The 15,121-nt window shown below is 43.2% G+C and overlaps 1 protein-coding gene across 2 annotated transcripts in view; it reads right to left on the bottom strand.

The window, feature by feature from the left end:
* The window catches only part of RARB (retinoic acid receptor beta), a 439,382-nt gene that overhangs the window by 16,549 nt on the left and 407,712 nt on the right, over nucleotides 1-15,121 (bottom strand). For both annotated transcript variants that reach the window (XM_049766063.1, XM_049766064.1), the window contains exon 4: nucleotides 6,377-6,537. In XM_049766063.1, the coding sequence (XP_049622020.1) occupies nucleotides 6,377-6,537 (161 nt within the window). The remainder of the gene's footprint in view (nucleotides 1-6,376; nucleotides 6,538-15,121) is intronic.

The following is a 15,121-nucleotide window of genomic DNA, read 5'->3' on the forward strand; positions in this document are numbered from 1 at the left end:
CCTTGCTGGCAGGCAGGAAGCAGTAGAAGGGAGAACAGGCCTTCCTCTTCTTCTACCACTTTATGTGCTCCTCTCCAGGCTAAAGCCCTAGCCTGCCTTCCCAGAATGCTATGCAGCAATGGCTACTGGGGGCCTGATAGAGACCCAGGGCCACCTTCTGCAGCAGAAAGAGGCTATAGAACCAACAATAAGTCTATTTGGGAGGACAGGGGGAGAGTTCCACCCAGTGGTGCAGGGGCTTCCTTCTGGCTCTGTGTTTAGGATCCTCTTGGTTGGCCCAGGAGACCATTTGAAGTGCTGGGTATTGAACTTGTGTCATCAGCATGAAAAACACTGCCTTCTTTTCTTTTCCTTTTTTGTTTTTTGGGCTACACCTGCTAGTGCTCACATGTTACTCCTGACTCAGTGTAGACTCAGGAATTACTCCTGGTGCTCAGAGGCCCATATATGATACTGGAGAATAAAACATAAGTTAGTCACATGCAAGGCAAGTGTCCTATCTGACACACCTCAGCCGAGGCATGCCCTCAGGGGATTAATGCCAGAGAAGATCAAAGTTCCCAGGTTAAAGCAAGCTGGGGGAAGTTCCAAAATGTCTGCCGAGCCTAAGGGGCCCAGCAGTCAGCTTTATCCACAACTCCGGCCCTGAAAGACTCACCTCAGCCGAGGCAAGCCGTCAGGGGATGAATGCCAGAGAAAATCAAAGTTCCCAGGTTGAAGCAAGCCGGGGGAAGCCCCAAAATGTCTGCCGAGCTTAAGGGGCCCAGCAGAGTCTTGTTATGCTATTTCTTCAATCTCAAACACAACTCCCTTGTTATATTGCTCCAGATACTTCCCCTCCATGGAGCTAGCACTGCCAGTGCCCTTCAGAGGCAACTCCACACACTATTGCAGCTTAGCTCAGGGGAAAACATGCACTTAGGGAGGGACACAAAGATGGGTGAAAGAGAGTATAGTAGGGGTAAAGGCTCATGCCCTGCATGTGGCTGAATAACTTCAGTACAGTGTGATCCATTAAGGGTCATTGTGTGGCCCTGAGGACTATGAGGGTGGCTCAGAGATTTCTTTAGCACACCAATATGGGTCGTTTTATTGAACCATCTGCCCAATTATCTGAGAAACTACTGGGAAGCTCACTAACCTAAATGGGGGGAAAATGGAATAAGGGATAAGATCCCTTGAATAGATAGTCCCTGGCAGCTCTGGGTCCTTCTGCTCCAGAAACCTTTTTCATCTGGGGCTTGTCCTAGTGCTGCTGAACTGTATGTATGTCCCTGCCTTTCAGATTTCCAGCTCAACTTTTCTGATTAAATAGCCACTCCCAGGGCTTCAATACTTGCCAGGCATTTCACCACAAGCTCATTTGGGTCTTAAAGCACTCTTATATGGGAGGCAGCAGAGTCAGGAGGGGTTCAGAGACATTAAGTCACTGATACAAGATTCCCAGAACTGAGTAGGAGTGGCCAGGGCTACTGCTGGAAATCAGGTGGAGTCCCTATCTGCATCTTTCTACAGCAGGTGGGTTCCCCATATGCACCCGTCACTCCTCTCATCCTTGAGCGATTGGATCATCTACTTTCCCTCCTAACCATTCTGTATCCCAAAATCTGTGACTGTATCTTCCTCCTTATGGGAAATTCTGAACACTTCCATGATGTGGTTTCAAGATCCCTAGCATGACTATGAAAAGAAAGTTAGTGCCTGGTTAGTAACATGACATGGGGAACAAATATATTAAAGTACTGTGACTCTATGGCCTCTAGAATATTCCAGACGGCCTATGACTACCATCTCAACAGGTGTGGAGAGGTAGCTGGACAGCTGGACAGCTTCGGAGAAGACAGGCCTGGGAAAGAATTATGCAGCCTGGGTGTTCAGAGGGCTACTAGAACTGTACTTATGAAGGTGAGGGTCATGAAGTTATCTAAGGAGCCTCCAAATATTTCCTTAAAACACCCTAGAAACAAGGGTGAAATACAGTGTTCTCCAGAGGGCAATGCAGGGGTGATGTCTCTTGGTTGGGACATGAGTATTTTTTGTTTTGGTTGGAGGCTTGAGACTATACGTGGTGATGCTCAGGACTTACTCCTAGTTCTCTGTTAGGGATAACTTCTGATGGGACTCAGGGGACCATTTGTGGTGCTGGGGGACAAAACCAGTTCTACTGCATGCAAGGCAAGCACCTTACCCACTGTACTATCACTACAGCCTAAGGACATGAGTCTGGATGGTTGCAATCCCAACAGCCCCTTTTGGGGACCTTAGTGTAGTGCAAGGTAAGCTGAAGAGTGCTGAGGCACAAATACTCACAAAAAATAATTTGTGTCCATAGTAGAATAGATGCTGCTCACTAGATTCTTCTCTCTGACTTTCATGATACTGGAGGTTGTCGTTTTCCAGAGATTAAGGGCTTTAATATATTGTTTATTTATTTGGTGATATTCAAGGGTTACTCCTGACTCTGCACTCAGCAGTCATACCTGGAAGTACTCTGGGGACCACATGGGATGCCAGTGATCAAAACTGGGCTGACCACATGCAAGGCGAGTGCCCTACATATTGTATTTTCATTCTGGACTCAAGAGCCCTTAACATCTTTATTATTTAAGTTCACTAGTACCTTCCAGGGCTGCTCAAATTACACCAAGTTGTTTGAGGTGATGGACAGTGCATGTTCATGCATGCACACATACACACACACAACATAAGAGGCAGTGCTGACAAATTAGTATATTGCCAAAGCAGTGCCATTGCCCCCATCTTGGTTCCCACACACTGTGTCTACATACAGATGTGGCATGGGGGCTCCAGGAAAACAAGGTGCTCCTCAGAGGATCAAGAGTCAATTTGCCCATTTTGCATAGTTCCCCTCTGCCCCCACATTCCCTCATACCAACCACAAAATGCCAACTTGGGCCAACTGCTTTTATGCGACCTTCAGGCATCTGCAGGCAGTGGAAATTCTGCAAACTTCCATTATTCACTTCTAAAGAGGGGAATCAAGATGTGCAGTAGGGTTGCTGAGGTGTACAGTCCCAAGGATGCCGTGGCTGAGCTGGGGCTGGAGGAAAAAGAGGGCACAGCCTCCATGCTGGGATGTACTCTGTAGTGTTCCCTCCTTTCTTCCATTCAGAGGAATGCATCTATAAAAGCCACCCCCACTGCTGCTAAAATCCTTTGATTTGGCCAGTGGGTGGGTCACTGGTTCAAATCCTCCAAGGAGATTGATCTTGACCTAAGTAATGGAGTACCTTGCCCAGCCTGTGCATGGCAGGTGGGGAAGAGTACAGGTTTCTGTCTTTCCCACCCATTCCTACCACTTTCTAGGGCCTTCCCGTGGGTCCCCAAGCTCTCCTAAATAGGAAAGGAAAAGGAACAACTCTTTCAGCAATCTAGAGGTGGGTGGTTAGCTGCCTTTTTAATTCCTCTCTGCCCACTTCTTCTAAAGGCATCTAACAAGAGTGCCAGTTTGGCAAGGTGGAAGGAAGTTTCCTGGCAGCGGGTGCCACTGCCTGTCTATAGCAGCTTTCCACCAGTATGCTCTGAGAACAAGCACTGACAAAGGGCATGTTGACTCGACAACAGCAATTCCCCACAACAGAACTAAAGGTGCCTGCAGCAAAGACAGAGGTAGAGATGCACACTTTTAGCAAGGATCCTGGGAGATGCAGACTGTCCTCCATTCTTCTGACTGGAACCAAGAGGTACAGAAAGTCTCAGCTGGGGCTAAAGGGAGTATCCCCCCACCCCAAGAGGGGTAAGGAAGAAGGGACTCTGGAGATCCTCAAGGAAGTCCCCATCTCATAGAATAGAAGAAAGACTATATCTAGTACAAAGTAAATGTTCGACAAATAGTAGCCATAAAATAATGATGATTATAGTAAGAAAGACTTCTGATCAACTGTTGATTTCTCTCCACTGTGTACTGATGAAAATGCAGATTCCTCATATCCAAGTTTCCACAAGGCTCTTATATTCTCTGCTGCCATTTCTTGCTTTCAATTCCATGTGCCTGGACAATCAATCACTATTTCAGAATGGGGTAAATGGAGAAAGTCCTTTGGCCCTTGTCTCTGTGGATTCTACTGTGTGGGGTTTTCCTGGAGGGCTCAGGTTTATGTAAAGTCAGCTTAGATCCAGGTGATTTATTCCTGCTACATCCTATTACTGAACCGTGTTGTCAATGATTCCATTTCATCTTCTCTACCATAGTTTTTATCATCCACATTTTGCAGACAAGAAAATATGAAGTGGGGGCCCGGAGAGATAGCACAGCGGCGTTTGCCTTGCAAGCAGCCGATCCAGGACCAAACGTGGTTGGTTCGAATCCCGGTGTCCCATATGGTCCCCCGTGCCTGCCAGGAGCTATTTCTGAGCAGACAGCCAGGAGTAACCCCTGAGCACTGCCGGGTGTGACCCAAAAACCAAAAACCAAAAAAAAAAAAGAAAATATGAAGTGAAAAAATGCACATGGGCACATTACTGGTCTTTTAGAATTTCAGCCACATTCATTTGATTGTTTTGCAAATTTCTAGCTCTGAGGCATAGCCTCACCCCCACTAACTCTTGGGTGCTGGGTCAACTCTCCTTCCGGGGTTCCAACCAGCACTCCTCTGGGCTCTAGTCTGATCCAGTGGTATCTATTGGGCAAGCCCAGTGTTCTCCCTGTTCAAAAGGGCTTGTTCAATGAAACAAGCATCTCCTGATCCAACAGCTTACAAACTGGATGGGGCCTGCCGGCAGCTCTCTTTCTCCCAGACACCAGTGATCTGCATTGCTACTCTAAGCACCATTCACTCCCTCTACTATTCAATACTATTCAAATACTATAGCATTTGCAGAGAGCCATGGAGAAGTGCTCACCCTACCACCACCCCCTTTGTAACCTTTAAGACCTTCATTGTAAAGAGACTGGCGAGTGCTGTGTAAGCCAACACTCTGGCTCCTTTCACTGAACTTAGAGTTTGGCCAAGACCAGCCTACCAGACTCTAAGCTCAGCCCTGCACAAGCTGGTACTACCCAAGTGTGAATCCTCAACTTACCTGAAAGCCTCCCTGGACTTGTTCTAGCCCCAACTGCCATAGCAACCTTTCTGGGTTTACTCCCCATTTCTGTTTAGAGCTAAGACTTTGGTGGCTCGGTGGTAGGGCATTTGCCTTGCATGCAGTTGACCTAGGACAGACCACGATTTGATCCCCTGGCGTCCCATATAGTCCTCCAAGCCAGGAGCAATTTCTGAGCCAGGAGTAACCCCTGAGCATCACTGGGTGTGGCCCAAAAACTAAAAAAAAAAAAAAAGAAAAGAAAAGAAAAGAAAAGAAAGACTCTGATGCCAACACCCATTCTCTTGCTGCCTACTATAGACACCAAGTGCTGGTTTTCTTTTTTTTTTAAACAAATGTAATTTTTACTTTTTACAATTATGACATTTTTATTATTTATTTTCTGTTTTGGTTTACAATACTGATTTCTCATGGGTATTAATTCCAATACCAGGCTCATTACCAGTATACCTATATCCTTTCTTCAAGGAACCAGCTCCATCCTTCTCATCTCCCTCAGCTCAATTGTGTGGATCAGTTTCCCCATTAAGTTGCCTTTGGATCTTTGTATCTACCTCCCTATATATCTTTAAGTACCACATATGAGAAAGATCATTTTGTACCTGTCACTTTCATTCTGACTGACTTCATTTAGCAATATATCTCCTAGTTGCATCCATGTTGTGGCAAATTGCATGATTTTGTTCTTTCTTAGAGTTGCATAGTATTCCATTGTGTGCGTCTGTGTGTGTATGTCACAACTTCTTGATCCATTCATCTGTAGTTGGGTATTTGGGTTGTTTCCATACCATAGCTCTTGTATTAAGTGCCACAATGACTATAAGCTGTGTGTAGATACTTTCAATGAATGTTTTTGTGTCTGGGGGATAGATACTGAGCAATGGTATTGCTGCATTATATAGGAGATATAGTCCAATTTTTTGGAAAAATCTTCATATTAGTCTCCATATAGGTTAAACCAGATGCTATTCCCTCCAGGAGAGGATGAAGGTTCCTTTCTCACCATTACCCTATCAACCCTAGTTGTTCTTACATTTTTGGGGTTTCTTGAGTGGAAGGTGTGCCTATCTGAACAGCAGGATGCACCTACTCAGTGACAAACCGAAGGTACCACAAGAGAAAAAAGTTCACCCACTCAAAGGTACCACAAGAGAAAAAAGTTCACCCACTCAATCCCCTCACATCCTGTGCTGAACTTGGGTGTGCGCCCCAGCATATACATGCTCATATGAATGTGCACATCCCTGTGCCTGTCCTGGCACTGTCTCCCAGCCCCACCCACCCCTGGGTGGGATACAACAGTGTCTCTTACCGTGGTGTATTTACCCAGCTGGCAAAGCGAGGGAAAGGTTTCCTGATGAGCTTTTCGGATCTTCTCTGTGAGATCGTCCAGCTCTGCTGTCATTTCATAGCTTTCCGTGCATTCTTGCTTTGAAGGCTCCTTCTTTTTCTTGTTCCTGTCATTCCTGACAGCTAGAAGGAGAGAAGGCAGATCAGGGGTCACTAATGGCAGGGCCTGTACTGCCTGAGCTGGGAGCTTCCTTCTCTCAGGCTGCCTTGGACTCATTAAACGCTTGGCACAGGAACAGCATGAAAAGTTATTAGATACCCTCTCCCACGAGGAAAGCCTTGGCAGCCAGGCGGCCAGGCAGTGAACAGACTTTCTGTTTGCCTGTGCCAACCAGGTTTCAAAAGAAAGCTTGCCCACAAGGCTGCCAGGCTGGGCATGTTTGAAGAAAACTTTACATGTGGATTGGTTCCTCCAAAAGAGGATTTCTCTCAGCACATTACCCTCAATTCCAGAGGGGATGGCCCAAGAGAGTCTGCAAACCTACTTTGCCATGGCAAAGTGTGCCTGAAGGAAGCCCTGTTCAGTCAAAACTATGCCATGCCTACCCACATATTTTGGTTGATTCCTTTACTTTTCATATACTCTTCACTCAGAAATCACTCCTGGCAGGCTTGGGGGACCATATGGGATGCCAGAGATTGAATCTGTGTCAGTCTCCCAGGTCAGCGACGTTCAAGGCAAACACCATTCAGCTGTGCTATTGCTCCAGCCCCTACTATTTTTTTTTGGAGCCACACCTGGTGGCATTCAAGGGTTACTCCTGGCTATGTGCTCAGAAATCTCTACTGGCATGCATGAGAACCATATGGGATTCTGGGGATTGAACCTGCATCCGTCCTGGGTCAGCCATGTGAAAGGCAAATGCCCTAATGCTACCACTCTGATCCCACATTTTATATTTCTAAAATAATAGGCCCTATTGAAGAAATTCACCTTGGAAGTGATAGGAGTATAATTTTTTATTTTTATTCTTTCCCTGTTTTTTCTATGTTCTAAACTTTCAGTATAAACCTAGAGTTTTTATTTTATTATGGCTAGGGTTACTTAAAAATCATAATATTACTATATCTTTGGCCTTAAAAGCTATTTACCTAATTATTCATCCATTTACATAATCATCTATAGCTGCTCAACTTCCCAGCTTATCTAGCCTGGGGACCCTTCACAAGGACTGTGTCCTTCTTGGTGACTGATTCCTGGTAGCTGAATTTAGCACTGTGCATAGCCAGGGCCCAGGATCCAGGAAATTAGATGCCTCCAAATCCGAGAATAACTTAAGCCTTCAGCCCTGATTTGTATCTTCAAGGCACAAAGTCCATACCCTTTGCAATTGCAGGTTTGACAGGTGACCCTACAGACGGTCTGTGTTCTAGAATTTGCTGCAAAATGACCTGTGTTCAATCACATTTGCCCTAACAGGGTTTACTCTGGTAACTGGAGAGACCTGAGAATTGGCCATTCAGTGGAGACTCGCAGCAAGGATCTGAGGTGCTGTGTAGGGAAGAAGCTGAGAGTAAAGTAAAGAAAGGACGGGGTAGAGGGCAGAGAGAGGAGGTAAAAGAAAGGAACAGGAGTAGGAAAACGGAAGAAAGAAAAAGAAAGTAGACAATGATCTAGAAAAATCCTACTAGATATATAAGCACCTTGCAGGGAAAATATCAGGAAGAAAGCTAAATTTGGGGTGATGTCTCCCAAGAAATACTCAAGGTACACTCCACAAGCTGGAGGGTTTGATGCCTGATGTGCATGGTACTGGGGCCACAGGATGCTGCTTCTGAGGATATGCATTGCATTCTGCACATTGAACCTGGGGCCTCACACATTCAAGGCACATGCTCCAGCCTTTCGCTTACCTACCAAACCCTGAAAAAGAACCATTCCTGAGCATTATATAAGGAACTGTATGATTTCCTTTCCCCAAGACTCAGATAACACTGTCCTTTGTGACAGGTTATTTTCAGGTTTAGAATAAGTTTAGAGAGATGGAGTAGGTCAAGGAAGGTATAGCCTTCTCTTCTCATGCAGGTTCCTGGATCAAGAGACCCCAGGATGGTGAATGGTACACTGAAAAGAGCCAGGGCTGCAGGGAACATGCAGTTCGAACCAAGAGGGAGGCAGGTGCAGACCTTATGCAGTGGATTCATTTAGGACTGGCCTTCCACAAGGACATGGTCTGGCTCTGTGAGGAAAGTTATGGCCTGCAAGAGTGACTGTGAGCCTTCTGAGCAATGGAGAGCCTCTTCTTAAGCAAACACAACAAAAGTCACATAGAAACAATGGCGTAAATCTTTCAAAAACATATGTCATCCCTTCTCCCTCAATAAAAGCACAACTTGAACTCATGTGCCTAAGAAGAAAGCAAAACCTGGATGCAAAGTTTCTTGAAACTGACACCATTGCAGTAGCCTAAATGTGGAAACAAGTTGAATTCTACCTTCTGATGAGGAAATGAATAAAATGGGGACTATCCATACTAATGCTAAAGGTCATACAAATGAATGAATTACTAACTCATGCTACAATATGGGTGAACCTCGCAAACATCATCTCAGAGAAAGCTGGCAATGTCTCAAAATCATATATTATATAATCCTAGTTATAGGAGATCTTCATGAAAGAGACAGGAGAATAGAAGTCTGTCTATTGCCATAACCTATAAACAATGAAGAACTCATAAAAGGGCAGAAGAGAGAGAAGCCCCTCTAAGTATGGATGGGTTGTTCTAAAAATAGAGGAACCAAGACAATAAAATGGGAACCATGGCTAGACATGACAATGATGTTTTGGGGTGTTTGGGAACTTTTTATGAGAATGTTTAGATTACATTCAATAGTGCATGATAACTATTCCTGGCCTTGTGCTCAGAACAGCCCTGACCATATTCAAGGGACCATATGCAATGCTGGAGATCAAGCAGAGTCAGTGGGATGCAAGACAAGCACCTTCATTTCTATATTCTCTCTCTAGCCCAATAATGGTGCTTCTGAAGAAGCCATCTGGCATTGGCATCAAACAGGCTGGTGGACTCATTTGTTTCTTCACTGTTTTGCCCATTTATTCATTCAACAAATAGTCTGTGATCATTTCCCATGACTCATATGTTGTGGGGTGAGGTGGGGAGCCACACAGATGGTTCTTGTTATTCGGGAGCTTGCTACTATGGTGCAAACATACATTAGTCACACGGTAATAGTAACAGTCGTCATAATAATCTTGGCTTCGCTGCTATACACATTGAGACTAACATATTTGAACACTAGCCATTTTCATATGGCAAATGCTCATTTCAATGGCCACTAAGGGATTCTCCTTGAATGCTTTACTTCCTATCAGGTGAGTCGATACTCACAACCATCATCTCAAACATTTTGCAGGTGATAAAGTGGAGGCAAAGTAAGCAATATGTCTGGGCCAGAGAGATAGAGAAGTGGGTAGGGCATTATTTGTCTTACTTGTGGCTGACTTGGGTTTGAGACTCAGTACCCAGTCTAGTCTCCCTACATACCACCAGGAGTGATCCCTGAGTGCAGAGTCAGGAGTAGGCCTTAAGTATGATTGGGTATGTATCAAAACCAAACCAAACCAAATTAAACAAAACAAGAAACCTAAGCAATAGCCCAAGGCTATTTTTCCTGTTTCCTCTAAGTGATAGAGCAGAAATTTGAACTAAAGAAATCTAGTCCCCAAACCACTATTCTTAATCACCATGCTCTGCCATGTCTTTTGCACACAAATATAGTTCCAGGATGTGGTCATACTTAGAAAGATACTATAGCAAGGAGCTATAGAAGCTTCGGGTATGTATTACAGGTCACATACACACATATCCGTATATGCGCACGTGTGTGTCTGTGTGTGTGTATGTAAGAGAGATGCTTAACAGTGGGTCTCTTTTCACTCCAATTGCCATTGGTGGGAACATGCTCCAAGGATGGAGATGGGACTTTGACTACCTGCTTCCAGGGCTACAGCATCCTCAGAAGGTGTGGGAATGGCATATGCCCTCTCAGCACCAGAGTCTCTGTCACAGGCAAGATCTGGGTAATACTGTTCTATGTGTTTTCTAGTTTGTAAAAATCCTGGAAGGCAAAGGTCATATTTCACTTGTTTCAGTATCTCCAGAACATTATACAGCATCCACCCCCATAAAATGGACTCCAACAAAGCTTCCTGACAGTTTCTGGAGTCTAGGAAAGGCATAGAGCTCATCTGAGATTTTTCCAAAAATGAAAGACCCACCACCAGTTCAGAATCTTCAGGGCACAACCCAACACTTTGAAGCCCCTGCTTCTGAGGCTCGGAAGTTTAGAAGGCAGGTGGTGTTGCTAAGGGGAGGAAGCTTGATTCATACAAATACCTGAAAGTATCCAGCTGATGTCTGCAATGCAACCATTGGACAAAAGGGGCTCCATAAAACATCAAGTATTCTCCTTGTGAGGGTTAAGTGCCACAAATCAGATTTGGTGGCATAAAAGTAACATATTTATGATCCACTATCATATTGCAAATGAAATGAATGTAATAAAAGTGTCACTTATACAAATACCTCTGATGTACGGATCTCGACCTATGAATATGAAAACAGACACCCAAGCACTTTTATTTCAATGTCTAATCATGGAAATAAATGAAGTCATGTTCATTTTAATGTGTGCACTTGTGCATGTATCTGGAATATTGATTTCCATGCACACAATAAAAATTTAATGCAGGAAACATGCAAAAGATGTGAATTTCATTTTGATTCAGAAAGTGATGAAAACAGGCTTCACAATAACTCCTTCCCTCCAAAAAGGGAGGGGGGACACAAAGAAAAATACAATTGACAGTGTTTTTTAATTCATAAAGTTCCCTATTCTCCGTCTTCAAAGGATGCATGAAAGGTCTGCTTATTCCTTCTGGAATATTAAGGCCTGGAATTAATTCAACTGGACTCTTTACCACCTTGCTCACTATAAAAATAATGGGTCTCACTTGGTGATGAGCCTATGTGATTGCCATGGGGAGATGAATGGGGAGCATGAAGGTGGTATGCTGCAATGAATCTACAAACCTAAACCTTAGGTAAAAATCATTTCTTGTGGGGCCAGAGAGCTATGGTACCAGGTAAGGAAATTGCTTTGCATATACCTAACTTAGGTTTGTTCCCAGGTGTCCCATATGGTCCCCTGAACCTCATCAGAAGAGATCCCAAAACACATAGCCAGTAGTAAGTCCTGAGCAATGCCAAAATCTAAAAGAACTTCTTTTTGGTAACTAATTCTGAGTTTTCCATAGATTTGAAGGCAGGTGGATCTATGACTAACATTGATACAATGATCTATAATTACTTTAGGACAGAACTTGGTGTTAAAGCTAAGATAGAGGCCAACTATAAATATGGCTGAAGATGCCCTCCAGATCAGAATTCATGTGAGATAGGAGATTGTGTTTTCTACTACAGTGTTGGCCACTGAAGTGCTGGAGGAAAAATTTAAATATCACAGGAAAAGGGAATCAGTGAAGGTTGTATCTAAGTTTTCTCTGCTACTTAGGAGATAGACTCAGGTCTCTTGCCCAAGAGCAAGGATGTCCATCAGCCTCTTCCTTGAATGCGGTTCCTTGGAATTTCTCCATTCCTAGAACGAAGGGATTGAAAAGGGTGGTAGAAGTTGTATACTCAGAAACCCACTGCAAACCTACACAGTATATGGGGAAACCTCAGAAGGGGCTGTGAGCCATACCTGTGTGAAGGAAGATTAAGGAATGGCCTGTCATTCCTAGCACCAAGGATTGGGCCAGGAGAATACCTGGGATGTTTAAAGAGTAATTAATTAATTAATTAAATATGTAATTCTAGGGAAAATGATCTGGGCATGACCTCTGGAGGTTTCATAGGATTTGCAAGACTGGTTCAGCTGCTTATAGTTTTCCAAATTACTTACAGAAAATCCCTGAAATATCAGCATGCCCTGATGCCAAGCACCTCTTTGGGGATTATAATCTATTTCTGAATTCTTTCTGGCACCTAGAGATTTTTACCTCTCTCCAGAGGACAGTGTTCCCTGTTGGGGTTGATGTGCACAGCCCTGCTGTGGTTCTGCAACCTTGGGGCAGGCTCAGAGCAGTGGTCATCCATGTAAATCATGGGAAACAGATTTTTGAATGGGTCAGAGTGATAGCACTTGGGTTCTAACTCTGGCACCCCACATGGTCCCTAGATCATTGCTAGGAGTATAAAACCAGGAGTAACCACTGAGCACCATTGGGTGTGGCACTAAAAGCAAATAATTGTAATAATAATAATAAACATTTAAAGAGAATTTTGAGGTGCTATTATAAGAGATGAGTATTTTACTTTGAAAAGTGTTACATAACCTATACAAATACCTCTCAATTCCATTGCAGAAATGAAGGCAAAAAATTAAAACATCCTGGGCCCGGAGAGATAGCACAGCGGCGTTTGCCTTCCAAGCAGCCGATCCAGGACCCAAAGTGGTTGGTTCGAATCCCGGTGTCCCATATGGTCCCCCGAGCCTGCCAGGAGCTATTTCTGAGCCAGGAGTAACCCCTGAGCATCGCCGGGTGTGGCCCAAAAAACAAAAAACAACAACAAAAAAATTAAAACATCCTGGGGCTGAAGAGATAGCACAGTGGGTAAAGCCCTTGCTCTGTATGAGACTAACCTGGGTTCATTCCCCAGCACCCCTAGGAATGATCACTGTGAGCAGAGCCAAAAACCTGGGAAGAGCCAGGCGTAGTCTCCAAACAGAAATTATTATAGGGAGAACTGCACAGAGCTTCTGAGATGGGCTTCTTTCATGCCATCAATAAAGATCTTCACCTTACTCCTATTCTCTGTTGATTAATGACTGCCACAAACATGAATCTATCAGCCTCGTAGGAATAGCTATTTGAGGAAGCTAGCATAGATAGCAGCCCATTGCTGCCAAGTAGAGCTTCAAGAAATATTCTTGATTTTAGAGAAGCCCTGCTCTCTGTCATAGATATTCTCCAGAATAAGTTATAGGCTTTTAAATATTTAATAACACTTTCTATCATAATAAATCCTAATGGCCAGATTTTTCATGCTGATTGTCCTCTAAACTCAATTTTTTTTTTTTGTTTTTGGGCCACACCCGGTGTTGCTCAGGGGTTACTCCTGGCTATCTGCTCAGAAATAGCTCCTGGCAGGCAAGGGGGACCATATGGGACACCGGGATTCGAACCAACCACCTTTGGTCCTGGATCGGCTGCTTGCAAGGCAAATGCCGCTCTGCTATCTCTCCGGGCCCTAAACTCAATTTTTTTTAAAAAAATTAATTGCAGTTCTCTTTGACAGTTTTCCTTTTTTCTTCTCTAAGTTGTTAATTTTTGGTTTTTGTTTTTTAACAGAAATGAAGTATTTAGTGTGTAGAAAGTTCTGAGAGGCCATATCAGTGATTCCCCATTGGTGGGGCTGACCCCTGTGTAAATCAGACAGAATGGAAATGACAGAGGTGGAGGACGAAGAGGGGGCTATACTCAAGTAGTGGCTTGATTGCAAAGATGACCCAAATCTTTCTCTCTGCATGTGGCTTTGAAACTCTTCCATCAAGAAATGGAGATCATTTCATATCCTCATATTTAGACTGGTCCTTGATTTACTTCCACCATTAAAATGCAGTGGGAGTAATATTTTATAATTTCCAGGCCTCAATCTAAAGAAATTTATGTGTATTTTTACTCTCCTCTCAAGGAACTTTACTACTCTGTGTGAGCAGGCATGGGTTAGCTTGCTGGAGAATGAGAGACCCAGGCAGACTCAACCAGGAAAGACAAAGAGCATCTTAGATCAATAGACAACCAATTGGCTCTTAAACCTGGCAGAATGCTCAAGCAAGATCAGTAGAGCTGTCTACTGAGCATGGAGCTGCCCACAAGAGTCACAGAGTGCCTACAGACCAGGGGTACAAGCCAGCTTCCTCATGGCTTTGAAGCAATGGTCAATTCTTGTGCTTTAAGTCACTGAATTTGGGGTGGTTTGTTAAATAGTGTCACCTAATTGATATAATCAAGTAAACAGTTAGTTTACACATTAGCACATCCATCCACATGATCTTTTACCTCCCAGAATCTCTAAATCAATGGTTGCTTTTATTTAGTGGCTAAAGTAAGAAAACAATTTGCTATTCTTTCACCTCAAGGTACAAGATTTACATTGCAACTCCTGATATTATGTTAATATGTACCTAAAATATTATTGTCAACAATATGTAAGCCACTGTAATCAAAATAAAAATTATATTTAAAAAAGAATGTTATTCTTAACTCACACATATATTTTACACTTAATACAAATCCTACATATATACATGAGTTTATTTCTGCAAAATATGATATATCTAATATTTAGTGGTTATATTTTCTTTTATTTTAAGCCTCATCTGTATTTATATAGTTTGGTACTCAGGATCCTATATAATTCATAAGGTTGTTTTATTTTAAAGGAAATATTGGTTGGTGCATTGATCATTACTACTGATGGCATTAATAAACATCTTAATGTTTAAACACTTGACTTATAATAAAATTATTTTCTTTGGTAAATGCCATTAATCAGAAGGTACATCATCTTTCTGGATAAGTTAATAAGTTATTTGTAATTAAATCTATATTTAATTAGAGCAAAAAAGTACTAATTAAAAAGAGAAAACCCTATAAATATTCATTTAAATCAGAATTATA

This window comes from Suncus etruscus, chromosome 20, assembly GCF_024139225.1.
Source record: "Suncus etruscus isolate mSunEtr1 chromosome 20, mSunEtr1.pri.cur, whole genome shotgun sequence".
Classification (NCBI taxonomy): domain Eukaryota; kingdom Metazoa; phylum Chordata; class Mammalia; order Eulipotyphla; family Soricidae; genus Suncus; species Suncus etruscus.